The sequence below is a fragment of the Odocoileus virginianus genome, chromosome 16 (assembly GCF_023699985.2).
Source record: "Odocoileus virginianus isolate 20LAN1187 ecotype Illinois chromosome 16, Ovbor_1.2, whole genome shotgun sequence".
Lineage (NCBI taxonomy): Eukaryota > Metazoa > Chordata > Mammalia > Artiodactyla > Cervidae > Odocoileus > Odocoileus virginianus.
The window spans coordinates 45,435,447-45,450,789 of NC_069689.1; the positions used below are offsets into that span (position 1 = coordinate 45,435,447).

At 43.3% G+C, this 15,343-nt stretch overlaps 1 protein-coding gene across 2 annotated transcripts in view; it reads right to left on the reverse strand.

Moving 5' to 3' along the window:
• PGPEP1L (pyroglutamyl-peptidase I like) overlaps positions 1 to 14,805 on the reverse strand; it is a 79,221-nt gene extending 64,416 nt beyond the window's left edge. For both annotated transcript variants that reach the window (XM_020910913.2, XM_020910914.2), the window contains exons 1-2: positions 14,559 to 14,805; positions 8,122 to 8,174 (exon numbers count right to left, since the gene is read on the reverse strand). In XM_020910913.2, the coding sequence (XP_020766572.2) occupies positions 8,122 to 8,174; positions 14,559 to 14,592 (87 nt within the window). In that variant the 5' untranslated portion in view covers positions 14,593 to 14,805. The remainder of the gene's footprint in view (positions 1 to 8,121; positions 8,175 to 14,558) is intronic.
• Between the last annotated feature and the right edge of the window lie 538 nt (positions 14,806 to 15,343).

The following is a 15,343-nucleotide window of genomic DNA, read 5'->3' on the forward strand; positions in this document are numbered from 1 at the left end:
GGCCAAAGTATTAGAGTTTCAGCTTCAGCATCAGTCCTTCCAATGAATATTCAGGACTGATTTCCTTTAGGATTGACTGGTTGGATCTTCTTGCAGTCCAAGGGACTCTCAAGAGTCTTCTCCAACACCACAGTTCAAAAGTGTTAATTCTTTGGCACTCAGCTTTCTTTATGGTCCAACTCTCACATCCAAACATGACTACTGGAAAAACCACAGCTTTGACTACATGGACCTTTGTTGGCAAAGTAATGTCTTTGCTTTTTAATATGCTGTCTAGGTTGGTCATAGCTTTTCTTCCAGGGAGCAAGTGTCTTTTAATTTCATGACTGCAGTCACCATCTGCAGTGATTTTGCAGCCCCCCAAAATAAAGTCTGTCACCATTTCCATTGTTTCCTCATCTATTTGCCATGAAGTGATGGGACAAGATGCCATGATCTTAGTTTTCTGAAAGCTGAGTTTTAAGCCAACTTTTTCACTCTCCTCTTTCACTTTAATTAAGAAGCTCTTTAGTTCTTCTTCACTTTCTACCATAAGGGTGGTGTTATCTGTGTATCTGAAGTTATTGATATTTTTCCTGGCAATCATCTTGATTCCAGCTTGTGCTTCATCTAGCCCAGCATTTCTCATGATGTATTCTGCATATAAGTTAAATAAGCAGGGTGACAATATACAGCCTTGAAGTACTCCTTTCCCAATTTGGAACCGGTTTATTGTTCCATATCTGGTTCTAACTGTAGCTTCGTGACCTGCTTACAGATTTCTCAGGATGCAGGTCAGGTGATCTGGTATTCCCATCTCTTTTAAGAATTTTCCACAGTTTGTTGCGATCCATACAGTCAAAGGCTTTGGCATCAATAAAGCAGAAGTAGATGTATTTCTAGAACTCTCGTTTTTTCAATGATCCAATGGATGTTGGCAATTTGATCTAAGGTTCCTCTGCCTTTCTAAATCCAGCTTCTAAATCTGGAAGTTCACGATTCATGTACCGTTTAAGCTTGGCTTGGAGAATTTTGAGCATTATTTTGCTAGTGTGTGAGATGAGTACAACTGTCTTCCAATTCAGGAACTGCATACATACACACACACACACACACACACACACAGACACACACACACACATATATGTTGAACTGAGAAGAGCTGACATAATATTTTATATATACATCAACATTACTATTTCTTTGGCCTTCCTCTGATTGGGGTGAGCCATAAAATTAGGGTCTTGGTGGAAGGCAGGGCCCAGCTCCCCTCACAAATGCTGAAAAGATCAATCTCATTGAGGCCAGAGCATGATCACCCAGTCAGATGCGCTCATCTTTGATTTCGAATCAGCAAATCTCTCTGATAGAAGAAACTTCCAGCTTCCCAGGGCAACAATAATGCCAGTGGGAGTACGCAGCAGCCAGTGTCATTGGGACAAGCTATAATAATTAGTATTCAGCAGATTTTCTATGGGTGATTTTTGGCCCCTTTGATTAAAGTTTTGTTCATTTGTTTTTTGTATTCTGTTTTGTTTCTGAGCTCTCTTGGAAGTCACAAATTTTTTCTACTCTTCATAGTTATTCTTGAAATTTTGCCATATATATATGTATATACATATACAATGCAATGCAACTCAATGCAATCCCTATCAAATTATACATATATATATGGATTTATTCCAAATATGGTAGAATTTTTCAATGTCTGCAAATCAATCAATGTGATATTCCACACTAACAAGTTAAAGAATAAAAACCATATGATCATTTCAGTAGATGCAGACTACACTCTTGATAAAATTCAACATCCACTTATGATAAAAACTCTCCAGAGCATGGGCAGAGAGGGAGCATACCTCAACATAATAGAAGTCATGTATGACAAACTCACAGTTAACATCATACTCAATGGTGAAAAGCTAAAAACAATTCCATCTACCACCACATCAAAAAGAGTAAAATACCTCGGAATAAAACTACCTAAGGTGGCAAAAGACCTATACTCAGAAAACTATAAGATGGTGATTAAAGAAACTGAAGATGACTCAACCAGATGGAAAGATATACCTTGTTCTTGAGTTGGAAGAAACAATATTGTTAAAATGACCATTCTGCCCAAAGCAATCTAGATTCAACACAATCCCTATCAAATTACCAAGGGCATTTTTCGCAGAACCAGAACAAAAAAAATTTTTTTGTTTAATTTATATGAAAACACAAAAGACCCTGAATAGTCAAAACAATCTTGAGAAAGAAGAATGCAGCTGGAGTAGTCACACATTCTGACTTCAGACCACACAATAAAGCTACAGTAATCAAAACAGTATGGTAGTGGCACAAAAACAGACACACTGATCAAGGGAACAAGATAGAAATCCCAGAAATAATCTCTTCACTTGTGGTCAATCGATTTATGACAAAGGAGGCAAGGATATACAATGGAGAAAAGACAATCTCTTCAATAAGTGATACTGGGACTACTTGATAGCTACACATGAAACAGGGAAATTAGAACAGTCTCTAATACCATATACAAAAATAAAATGAAAATGGATTAAAGACCTAAATGTAAGATCAGATACTATAAAACTCCTAGTGGAAAACATAAGCAGAAAACTTTGACATAAATTGCACCAATTTTCCTTTTGAATTCATCTCGTAATGTTAATAAAATAAACAAATGATTAACTAAACTTATAAGCTTTTGCACAGCAAAGGAAATCATAAACAAAATGAAAAGACAGCCTACAGAATGGGAGAAAATATTTGTAAATAATGCAACCAACAAGAGATTAATTTCCAAATTATGCAAACAGCCCAATATAAAAAAAAAACACCCAATCAAAAAATGGGCAGACCTAAATAGACATTTCTTCAAAGAAGATATACAGATGGGGCAAACAGATGAAAAGATGCTCCACATGAAAAAATGCTCCACATCGTTAATTATTGGAGAAATGCAAGTCAAACTACAATGAGGTACCACCTCACACCAGTCAGAATGCTCATCATAAAAAAGTCTACAAATAATAAATGCTAGAGAGGGTATGGAGAAATGGAAAGCCTCTTACACTATCGGTGGGAATGTAAACTGGTGCAGCCACTAACAAACACATGAAAAGATGCTCAACATCACACATTACCAGAGAAATGCAAATCAAAACCACAATGAGGTACCATCTCACGCCAGTCAGGATGGCTGCTATCTAAAAGTCTACAAGCAATAAATGCTGGAGAGGGTGTGGAGAAAAGGGAACCCTCTTACACTGTTGGTGGGAATGCAAACTAGTACAGCCACTATGGAAAACAGTGTGGAGATTTCTTAAAAAGCTGGAAATAGAACTGCCATATGACCCAGCAATACCACTTCTGGGCATACACACTGAGGAAACCAGATCTGAAAGAGACACGTGCACCCCAGTGTTCATCGCAGCACTGTTCATAATAGCCAGGACATGGAAGCAACCTAGATGCCCATCAGCAGATGAATGGATGAGGAAGCTGTGGTACATATACACCATGGAATATTACTCAGCCATTAAAAAGAATTCATTTGAATCAGTTCTAATGAGATGGATGAAACTGGAGCCCATTATACAGAGTGAAGTAAGCCAGAAAGATAAAGAACATTACAGCATACTAACACATATATATGGAATTTAGAAAGATGGTAATGATAACCCTATATGCAAAACAGAAAAAGAGACACAGATTTACAGAACAGACTTTTGGACTCTGTGGGAGAAGGCGAGGGTGGGATGTTTCTAGAGAACAGCATGTATATTATCTATAGTGAAACAGATCACCAGCCCAGGTGGGATGCATGAGACAAGTGCTCAGGCCTGGTGCACTGGGAAGACCCAGAGGAATCAGGTGGAGAGGGAGGTGGGAGGGGGGATCGGGATGGGGAATACATGTAACTCCATGGCTGATTCATGTCAATGTATGACAAAACCCACTGAAATGTTGTGAAGTAATTAGCCTCCAACTAATAAAAATAAATGAAAAAAACAAAACAACAACAACAACAACAAAAAAACTGGTGCAGCCACTATGGAGAACAATACGGAGGTTCCTCTAAAAACTAAAAACAGAGTTAACTCATGATCCAGCAACCCCACTCCTGGGCTTATATCTGAAAGGGACAGAAACTTTAACTCAAAAAGACGCATGTACTCCAACATTCATGTCAGCACTGTTTATAATAACCAAGACACGGAAACAGCCTAAGCGCCCATCAATAGGTGAATAGAAGGAAGATGTGGTACATACACAATGGACTATTACTCAGCCATAAAAGAGAACTAAGTAATGCCATTTGCAGAGACATTACTTTGCCAACAAAGGTCTGTATAGTCAAAGCTATGGTTTTTCCAGTAGTCACGTATGGATGTGAGAGTTGGACCATAAAGAAAGCTGAGCGCCGAAGAATTGATGCTTTTGAACTGTGGTGCTGGAGAAGACTCTTGAGAGTCCCTTGGACTGCAAGGAGATCCAACCAGTCCATCCTAAAGGAGACCAGTCCTGGGTGTTCACTGGAAGGACTGATGCTGAAGCTGAAACTCCAGTACTTTGGCCACCTGATGCAAAGAACTGACTCACTGGAAAAGACCCTGATGCTGGGAAAAACTGAAGTTGGGAGAAGGGGATGACAGAGGATGAGATGGTTGGATGATATCACCGACTTGATGGACATGAGTTTGAGTAAACTCTGGGAGTTGGTGATAGACAGGGAGGCCTGGCGTGCTGCAGTCATGGGGTCACAAAGAGTTGGACATGACTGAGCGACTGAAATGAACTGATTTGCAGCAACATGAATGGAACTAGAGATTATCATGCTAAATGAAGTCAGACAGAGAAAGACAAATATCATATGATATCACTAATATGTGGAATCTAAAAACTGATACAAATGAACTCATTTATAAAACAAAAAAAATTCACAGGCACAGAAAAAATTTTATAGTTACTAAAGGGGGAAGGAGGAAGGATAAATTAGGAGTTTGGGATTAACAGATACACACTACTATATATAAAATAGATAAACAAGAGCCTTCTACACAGCACAGGAAACTATATTGAATATCTTATAATAGAAAGGAATCTGAAAAAGAGTATATACATACACACACACATATATATATATAACTGAATATATTGCTGTATACCGGAAACTAAGACAACACTGTAGATCTGTACTTTAATTAAAATCAACTAGACTTCAACTATATATATATGTATATATATATATATACACACATACATATACACACATATGTATTTATGTATACATATATACATACACATTTCTGTATTTATATTTACTATATGTATATATAAAGCTTAACAAAGTCTGAATTTGATTTGACATCAGGATGCCTGTCGATGCAAGGGCCTTAGAACACTCAGTCACTCCTCTTGATTTCTATGCCTTCACTGTCCTATATTTTAGTTCAATCCTTTACATTTAAGCTTGAAAAAGTAAAAGTGACACCGTTAGTCACTCAGTCATGTCCAACTCTTTACAACCCCATGGCCCGCCAGATTCCTCTGTCCATGGGATTTTTCAGGTAAGATTATTGGAGTGGGTAGCCATTACCTTCTTCAGGGGATCTTCCCGACCCAGGGATGGAACTCGGGTCTCCTGCACTGCAGGTAAATTCTTTAACATCCAAGCCACCAGGGAAGCCCACAATCAGCCATTTATTATTATTTTCATTATAATAATTTCACAAATATTATATTTTTTTGTGACTGGCATCTTTTACTTAGCATAATTCGAAACTGTCTTTTAAGTCATCTGTTAAACTCTTCATTTCAACAATTGTGTTTTAAATTTTTATAGGCTCTATTACTCCCTTTTACAATTTGCCTAATCTTTTGATAGCCTTTTTGCTTGCTTTTTGTGATTCTATCATTATTGTTTCAAACATTCCATATACAATTATGCTATTTTCTGATAATATCTAGCAGAATGACTTAGAAACTGATTCTTCAGGTTCTAAACCTGCTTTTGCTCATTCTTACTCAGGGTAGTTTGTTTCTTTGCATATTTGGTGATCTTTGATTGGAAGTAAATGCTGAGCTTATTTTGGGCAGCGGCAGTAGTGGTGGTTTAGTTGCTAAGTTGTGTCTGACTCTTCCGACCCCAAGGACTGTGGACTGTAGCCTGCCAGGCTCCTCTGTCCATGGGATTTCCCAGGCAAGAATACTGGAGTGGGTTGCCGTTTCCTTCTCCAGGGGATCTTCCTGACCCAGGGATCAAACCCAAGTCTCCTTCACTGAGGAAAGATTCTTTATCGACTGAGCCTCTAGAGAAGCCCCTAACTTACTTCAGTTTGTGGAAAATCTGAGGCTTTAAAAAATCAAGAGAAATTGCATATACTTTGTTGGGAGTCTGGATGCTAGAGACCACAGGATGCCCCTTCAAGCGTCCAGCTTACAGAAAGAGTTTTGGTTTCATTCTAACCCCTTTGCTAATGACAATGTTGATAATGGCATGTGCCCTTCCTGCCTTTTTGTGTTGTGGTTGTTGACTGCTCACTCCTACAGGCTGCAGCCCTGGGTATGTGTGATGTGTCTATGTGCATGGTATGATGTACACGAGCTTTCCTTTACAGCTGTATGCCCAGCAATCCACAGAAGTCTGTCTTACCTAGTTCATCTGCAGGTGGAGGGCGCCTCAGAGCACCTAGTTTGCCATTCTGCTTCCCTCTTCCCGGAAACCCCTAGCCTGCTTCTGTTTCTGCCCTTCTGCCCTGCTTTTCCAGCTTTATCGGTGAATCTTAAATGTACCAAAAAATCTCTTCCCTCATTCCATTCCCTGTGTGGATCTCCAATTAGCCCACTAGCCCACAACTGAGAAAACTGACTTGAGTAGTTTCTTAGTAATAATAATATTTGTGCACATTAGCAGTTACTCTGTCATGCTCTGAGGGCTTTACATGAATTAATTCCTATAGTCATTACAACCTTCCCATTTTGCAGATAAGAAAATTGAGGCACAGAAAAGCTCAGTGACTTGTAACTGTTGGCGCAGAGAGGAGGGCCCTGGCAGCCTGGCTCTTTCCCATTCTCATGACTGCAAAAAGAAGGGCTCATGGCCCATGCTGGATTTAGCAGAAAAAGTCTTGTTTTTCGAGGAACTGGCTGCAAACACCCAGAAACTCATAAAGCCCTGACCTAGCCTTTCTGGCATGTTATGTGCAGCAGTGGGGCTTGGCAGTGAGCCTGGGGTTCTCTGAGTTTTTTTGCTGGTTGAAAAAAACCCAAGTTCTAACTCAAGAGTGGAGAGTTTCCTTGACTGCATCTGTGCAGACAGGCTAGAAAATCAATGCTACAGTGGCTGACAATGCACGATTCAAGTGGTTTTGCTGCATTTTCAGCTTGACTGGGAAACTCTGAGAATAGACTCAAGACTCCACCTTTGGCTTGATCCAGCAGAGGCATGAAATTGATGGTCAAGTGTGAATAAATAGCCGGCTGTGCTCTGAGCCTCTAAGTGACACCGTGTGGAGAAGGGTACAAGTGAAGCAATTGGTTCAGGGAGGAGGGGTCTGCTCTACAGACGAGACCACCCTTCATGTCCTGTCCAAGGATGCACTTTCTTCTGATTACTTCCTTAAAAATTAAGCCATGTTGTCTATAATAATAATCATGTATTAAGCTCTTACCATGTGCCAAGCGCTATGCTTTATAAAGTTACCTTTATAGACTTACAAGCTTCTTTGCTTCACACACTTGCCTCTCTTATTTCTCAGATCCACCCTGGAGGTCAGCACTAGTATTCCCCCATTGCATGAATGAGGACACTGAGGCTGGGGGCTGTGACTTTCCTGAGACCCCGCAACCAGAAGGTGTCTTCAGTTCTCAGGGCAGCAGAGCCTGCCTAGGCCACTCCATCCCTCCCAGGGCGTCCTTTTAGCCTGTTTTCTTACTGCTGAGCTCGATGGGCCCCGGGGTGCAGGTGAGTCACCCCGAGGACCAAAGCCTGGAGCGTGTGCCAGGGCACGCAGTGTGTGTTCTCTCCCTTCCCATGTGGATCTGGTCACCAAGGGGACTATAAGCTGGGTTTTCCAGAACCACAGAAGGAACCAGCTGGGCCCTGAGTTCCTGGGTCTGGGCTTGTAGGGATTTTACCTTCACCGCTTCCCAGCTGGAATTCACCAAGTGCTGCCGGAAGGGCCCGAAACCTGAAACCAAAGACAGTCTGGTTTGCTCAGGCCAGGCTTGGGCCGAGGTGTCTCTGCTTCTGCGCTGCTCCCCACACCTCCGTGGGGACCTCTTGTGGTTCCTGGGGCCATCAAGGGTCAGGGGGGCTCCACACGCCCCTTTCCTGTGGAGGCTTGCAACCTTACCAATCTGGGAGCATTTCCCAATCCTCTTATGTGAGGTGTTGTGGGGGAGCCCAAAAGGAATGTGGAGCTGATCCACCGCCAAGTAGGAGGGCTCCAGAGGTGTGTGCATATATGTTCAGTTACAACGCATGCTGTGTAGAGCCGGAAACACACCCATGTGAGTATGCCCAATTGTTTGACCAAAGGCGCAAGAGCAACTCAATGGAGATGGAATAGCCTTTCAACAGATAGGGCTGCAAAATCAGACACCCGTCAAAAAAAAAAACGGATCCCTCAGCCTACATTGTATACAAAAATTAATTCCACATGGATCATGGATTCAAATATAATAAGTAAAATAATAAAACTTTTGGGGGCTTAGTGGTGAAAATCTTGGGACCGAGTGTTAGGCGAAGAGTTCTTAGACTTGATACCAAGTGCACGATCCACAAAAGTAAAAAATGAGAAAGTGGACCTCATCCAAATGAAAATCTTTTGCTCTGCAAAAGATCCTGCTGAGAGGATGAAAAGACATGCTGCAGACAGCTGCGAATCACATATCTGACAAAGGCATTGTATGCAGAATGTATAAGGAACTCTCAAAACTCAACTTTCAAAGAGAGTCCAACTAGAAAAGGGGGAAAGACATAAAGAAACATTTCCCTGGAGAGGACATACAGGTGGCAAATAAGCACATGAAAAACTGTTCAACATCATTAGCCATCAGAGAAATACCAACTAAAGTCACAGTGAGATGTCACTATATTGCTATCAGAGAGGCTAAGACAGAAATACTGGTAATACCAAAAGCTGACGAGGATGACCCAGTGTCCTGGGTCACAGGACACTGTTGGTGGCAAGGTAAAATGGTGTGGCCACTGGGAAAGAGTTTGACAGGGTCTTTTAAAACTGAAAGTGGACTTCCAAGGACTTTCTCTGCTCCATATTTACCCCAGAGAAATAAAAACTTACACGGAAACTTGTACACAGATGTTCCCTGCAGCTTTATTTGTAATAGCCCATAGCTAGAACAATCACCCCAATGTCTTTCAATGAGTGGATGGTTAAATAAGCTGGTTCATCCAGATCATAGAATACTGCTGAGCAGTGAAAATACAAAAGTGGGGACAACTCAGGTCCATCGGCTGACGATGAATAAACAAAATTGGTATTAGCCATACAATGGCATACTATTTGGCGGTAAAAATGAATGAAGTGTTATGAACATATGACAGTATGGATGAAGCTTGAAAACATTAAGCTCAGTGAATGAGAACAGTTACAAAAGTGCATCATTCCATTTATGTGACACGTCCGGATTGGCCACCTATAAAGACTGAGCTTGAGGGTGTGTGTGTGTGTGTGTGTGTGTGTGTGTGTGTGTGGGGGGGGAGTAGGGATGAGGATGAGGGAGTCGAGTTTCTTTTCAGGGTAATGAAAATGTTCTAAAATTTATTGTGGTGATAAGTGCATAACTGTGACTACACTAAAAGCCATTGAACTGTACGCTTTAAATGAGTAAATTTTATAGCATGTGAATTACATCTCAATAAAGCTACTAAAATTGCTTTAAAAATGAAGGAATTATTGGTATACACAACTTGGATGAAAAAAAAAAGCCAATCTCAAAATGATACACATTGTATGCTTCTACCTATATATAATATTTGTAAATTATAATTTACATTTATAAAATTAATTATAGAGATGGAGAACAGATTAGTGGTTACCAGGAGTTAGAGATAGGGGAAAGGGTGAGTGTGGTTCTAAAGGTATAATTCAAGGAAACCTTGTGATTTTGGTTCTGTTATTTATCTCGATGCTGGTGGTTACATGAAGTTAAGCACGGGATAAAACTGCACAGAGCTATGCACATGTGTGCACATATACACAGAGTTATACCAAGGTCAGTATCTTAGCTCTGACACTGAAGATGTTAACATTGGGGGTCTGGCTCTAGGGGACCATGCTATACATTTCTTGGCAAATTCTTGTGAATCTATAATTATTTCAAAATGTAAAAAAAAAAGTGCGATTTGGTCCAGAGTTTCTCAAATGCTAAAGTGCATGTATATCTTATTAAAATATAGAATCTGATTGGGCAGGTCTGGGGTGATGCTGGAGATTCTGAGCTCCTAACCAGCTCCCCAGTTGTACTAATGCTACTGGCTTTCACCACACTTGGACTAGCAAGGCTTTGAACAACTAGGATCGGAATACTTCACAGGGGGAGAGAGCAACTGGAGTAGAGGTGATTGGGGACGTCTCCAGGAGGAAGCGGGGGTGAGCCAGGACTCTGTGGGCGTGGGGGAGAGGCAGAGGAGCTGCAGGGAGGGAGCCTGGGCGAGGACAGCCCCACGGAAGAGAATGGGGAGGCCTTTACACGGGGAAGGAGAGAGAGCTGGATGAGGCTTGTGGACAGAAGGGGTTGTTCCTTGAACAGGGAACACTGATCTACATTGTGTACGATTATGTCATTTAACTGCAATTTATTATGATCTCTAATAAAAGGAAATTAAGTAGAATTTTGCTTTGGGGAGGACAGCAAGCCCCCTCTGGGACTAGCTTAGGAAAGGTTCTCTGCTGGCCTGGGGAGAGGAACTCCCTCACCCTCTCACTGATTGCTGCTCCTTTTTATGGCATCCACACCATAGAGTGGCCCATCAAAGCTCAGGCCATGGTCTGACGACAGCCAGGAGTGGTTGGAGACCTCAGTGTTTGGGTTCAGGCTTCTGCTGTTGCATCTGATCTCAGCCCCACCACTTAGCAGCGCGGTGATCGTGAGCAAGTTACTCAGCTTCAGTGCTTTGGCTTTCTCATCAGTAAAATGGGCACTAATCATACTAGTCTAATAGAGTGGTTTTCAGATTGAATAAATCAATAAAGTGGAGCATCTGCAATACTGCCTGGAGTACGGGAAGCAGTGCCAAGTGCTCACCTTCATGGTGGTGGCAGGTATGTACCTCCTGGGGCCGATTAAACAATGCTGAGTACGGCATGTATTAGTTCCGGAATCTAGTAGGTGCTCAGCAAATGCTAAATCCTTTTTCACTGTCTCTCCCATTAGCATGGGATGGGCTCCAACTAGATCCTTGGTCTGTCCTATTCTCTCTGATCATTTGATGTCACCATTTCTCAGCCCCAAACCCCCCATCTGGGCACCAAGCCTATCGGTCAGGGGTCCTGCCCTTTCTTTTCCATGCTGAGATTTCACCTGTACTTCAGGCCCTATTTCTCTCTCCAGAAATTGAGAGACGTGTACAGGTATGTATGTATATATATATACATATATATCTGCATATATATATATATATGTATATATATATATGTATGGGGGCGATTTATTACAAGGTATTGGCTTACGTTATTATGGAGACTGAGAATTCCCCAGATCTGTCTGCCATCTACAAACTGCAGACCCAGGAGAGCCAGTGGAGCAAATTTCAGCCTGGGGCTGAAGGCCCGAGAACCAGGAGCGCCCATTTGAGGGCAGAAGACTGATGTATCAGTCCATGTCTTCAGACCAAGGGAATTCAACCTTCCTGGGCTTTTTATTCTATTCGTGCCTTTAATGAATTAGATGACGCCCACCCATGCTGGGGAGGGCACTGCTTTCCTGAGCCCACTGATTTAAACGCTAAGCTCCTCCAGAAATACCCTCATAGACACATCCAGAAAGGATGTTTAACCAGAGGTCTGGGCACTCCATGGTCCAGTCAAGTTGACACACGAAATTAACCATCACAAGCCCCCTAGGATGGTGTGCCAGGAGGAGGGACCAGGCCCCTGGGGCCTCTTCCTTCATCTCTCCTGCAGTGCGGCCCATGTTCAGGGCTCAGTGGTTCCTGCCTGACCCTGTAGGGAAGGTCAGCTACTGGCAGATGGGTCTATGACTGGGGAGGGACTCACTGCAGGGTTGGGGGCAGTGGGCTGCAGGTGGAAATAGCATTCTCCAGCTCAGCTTTACCAGGTGAGGCTTTAAATTCTAGCAGTCTGATTCCTTTATTGAGCTCATCTTTGCATGAAAAGTTCCCTTGGTATCTCTAATTTTCTTGAAGAGATCTCTAGTCTTTCCCATTCTATTGTTTTCCTCTATTTCTTTGCATTGATCACTGAGGAAGGCTTTCTTATCTCTCCTTGCTATTCTTTGGAACTCTGCATTCAAATGGGTATAACTTTCCTTTTTTCTGGATAAACTCCAGGATTTGGTGATGGATATGGAGGCCTGGTGTGCTGCAATTCATGGGGTTGCAAAGAGTCAGACACGACTGAGCGACTGAACTGAACTGAACTGAACTGAATCTGATTCCTGGGAGGCATTTCTCAAATCATGATTCCAACATAGGGAGGAGCTATGATTAACTACCAACCCTTGGAACCCTGCCCCTATCCCCACCCCTGGACCTCCAACCTTTAGAGCAGAAGCCAGTTCTGGAGAAGACTGTGCCTCTGAAGTTCGGGAACCTCTGGGTATATAGCACTCACAAGTTTGACTCACAAAGGGTAAAACTTTCTCAGGGAAGAGAAAAGTTTGAGGCAGGATGTCCCAGGAAATCTAGTGGTATTTTCTGACTTTGACTGAGTCCTATAGAATAAATAAGACTGAGTCGCCAAGCAAAAAAAAAAAAAAAAAAAAAAAGGAAAATATTGAGACTAAGGAAAAACCACTGGGAAACCAAGTACCTTCTGGGATGACTGCAGGCATACTAAAAATGCAGTGACATTTTTAGTCCCCGCCAAATCACATACTGCTTTAGAATCATATTCAGATCAGTGTACTCAGATCATCTCTTATCTGTTTTCAATTAGGCAAAAGAACTCAGCAAATGAAGGTCTGAGGCTTTTGCTTTGCATGGTCAAACCTTACACTTTACACGTGGCAGGCCCTCGGGCGGAACTTGTGAAAAGTGGCTGGAGAAATCTCCTGGAATCAGGAGAGGCCCTTTGGAGGGAGGCAGGCTTTCTGTCTCCCATCATCACTGTGTGGGGCCAGTCTGAAGCCTTGGTCTTGGGGCAGTTTGTCAGAGTTCTTGGTCCCTCACCATCTGTCTATGTGCCAATGTCTTGGCGAGATTTACATGTGAAGCAGATCCAATTAAATGAAAAGACCGCCCCTGGCAGCTCAGAGCATTTTTAATAAAGGAAGGCCACGCTCTGGAAGCCAGTGGGCATTCCCAAATCACCACTGATTATCAAGTACCATCAAACAATCTAGAGTTTGCCAGCAAATCTCAAGCTGACAGGACAGAGGCAGGGGTCATTGATGTGAGTCTAAGACCTGCCCTGGTGCTTCAGCATTCAGATTTCATTTGTGACAAGTATCACATTTATCAGGTTATAGTGTCCTTAGGAATTCAAGGGTAATTTGAACCAATCTCTAATACCCAAAATAACACAAATGAGAACAAGGGAGATAAAAGGCTTTCGAAAGAACTTTCATTTTCTCAGAAGGTTAACAGGAATTTGATTATAGTCTGAAAATATTAAAATAGGTAACGTTCAATTTCCCACACACACAGAAACCCTTGTCTCTTGTTTCCTTCATCCACACAATTCAGAAAACTTCAAATATGCCAAATGTGACTGACTAAAAATAAAGAGCTGTGTGAAGAAATCAAGCCCTCCAGGGACCAGCTGTGACAATGACTGGGGGTGTCTGGGGTTGATTTGGAATGCGCTGGTAAAAGGTAGGAGTGGGTGGCCACCATTCCTTTTGGGGCTCAAAGTCTAACTGGTGGCTCTCAGAGGGTGCTGAGAGTTCCCCGCGTGGCTGCAAAGTCTCCAGTTTGCGTGGGAGCTATGTGCCCCCTTTGGGGTGGTCACCACCCCCTTCTTTCTTTCTGGGCTCCCTGCTCCCCTTCCTTGCTGCCTATTAATAGTTTGCACCCTAGTAGATGCCACAGGGGCCCCAGCCTCCGCTTCCCGACACCCCCGTGGGCTGAAGGACAAAGGTCTAAGCCGCATGTGGGCACCACTGTGTGCTCAAGGGTTATTTGAAGTGAATGACACGACAGAAGCAGAAAAGCCTCTCCATCCCCTGGTTGGTTTTTTTTTTTAAACAGGGCATAGCAGGAAGTTAGCTTCATTCGGAATTCTTGGCACCGCCAGTTGCCACACTCCCCGCCCCTCCCCTCCACCGCCACGCCACGAGGGAACTATTTATGATCAGGATTAGGCAAGTGCGCATTCCACGGTCAGGCTAAAGGCAGCAGCAAGTGGAAAGCACAAAAGTCGCCTTACCGGTCACCACCACGCAGCTGGACTGGGAATCCATGGAACCGGAGTGGGGAGCGCGCTTGTGCGCCTGCGCGGGTCAGAGGCCGGGCCCGCTGGTGTTGGCCTCTGGCTGGGATGGATGCGGACCGACCACCTCGCAGCATTTGGGGGCTGCTGAAAGGCTGAAGACTCTGGAAGACGGTGGAGGAGGGTGTAAACAATGCCCCCCTGAAAGCAGACATAGCTGGCTCTGGGTGCAGGGCCTGCAGCAACAGAAAAGCAGAGGTCAGAGCACCACCACGGTCTTTCCGGCCACCTGGCTCTGGGTCACCTTGTTCGTTGCTATGTTCAGACGTGAGTCTGGCGACCAGCTGTCCCAGTTTGTTTGGGACTGGGATTGGGCGGGAGCTAAAAGCTGCTGCCACCCGTTACAGCCCCAGCAAGTCATGATGCTGGGGACACTTACAAGGTGTTTGCTTACACCCTGGCTTGATAAAATGTGGTAGCTCTTGAAACTGATCCTGCAGAATATGTGAGGGGAAAAAAAAGGAAAAAGAAACGGAAGCCAAAACCACAGATGAAGCTTATGGTTAAAAGTGATGGTTGAAAGCACCTGCAGTCTATAAGCTATGGGTCCTCAAGCCAGTTAATCTCTCCCCACCCTTTGCTCCTTTCTGCGAAAAGGGGACGGTCACAGCACCCTTTCCTGGGTAGAGAGCGCCGGACACTGTTGCCAGCCCTCCCGCAGCCCTGGGGGCAGAGGCTCACACAGCCGGAAAGTCTGCGCTTGGCTGAGGTCTCACCACCCC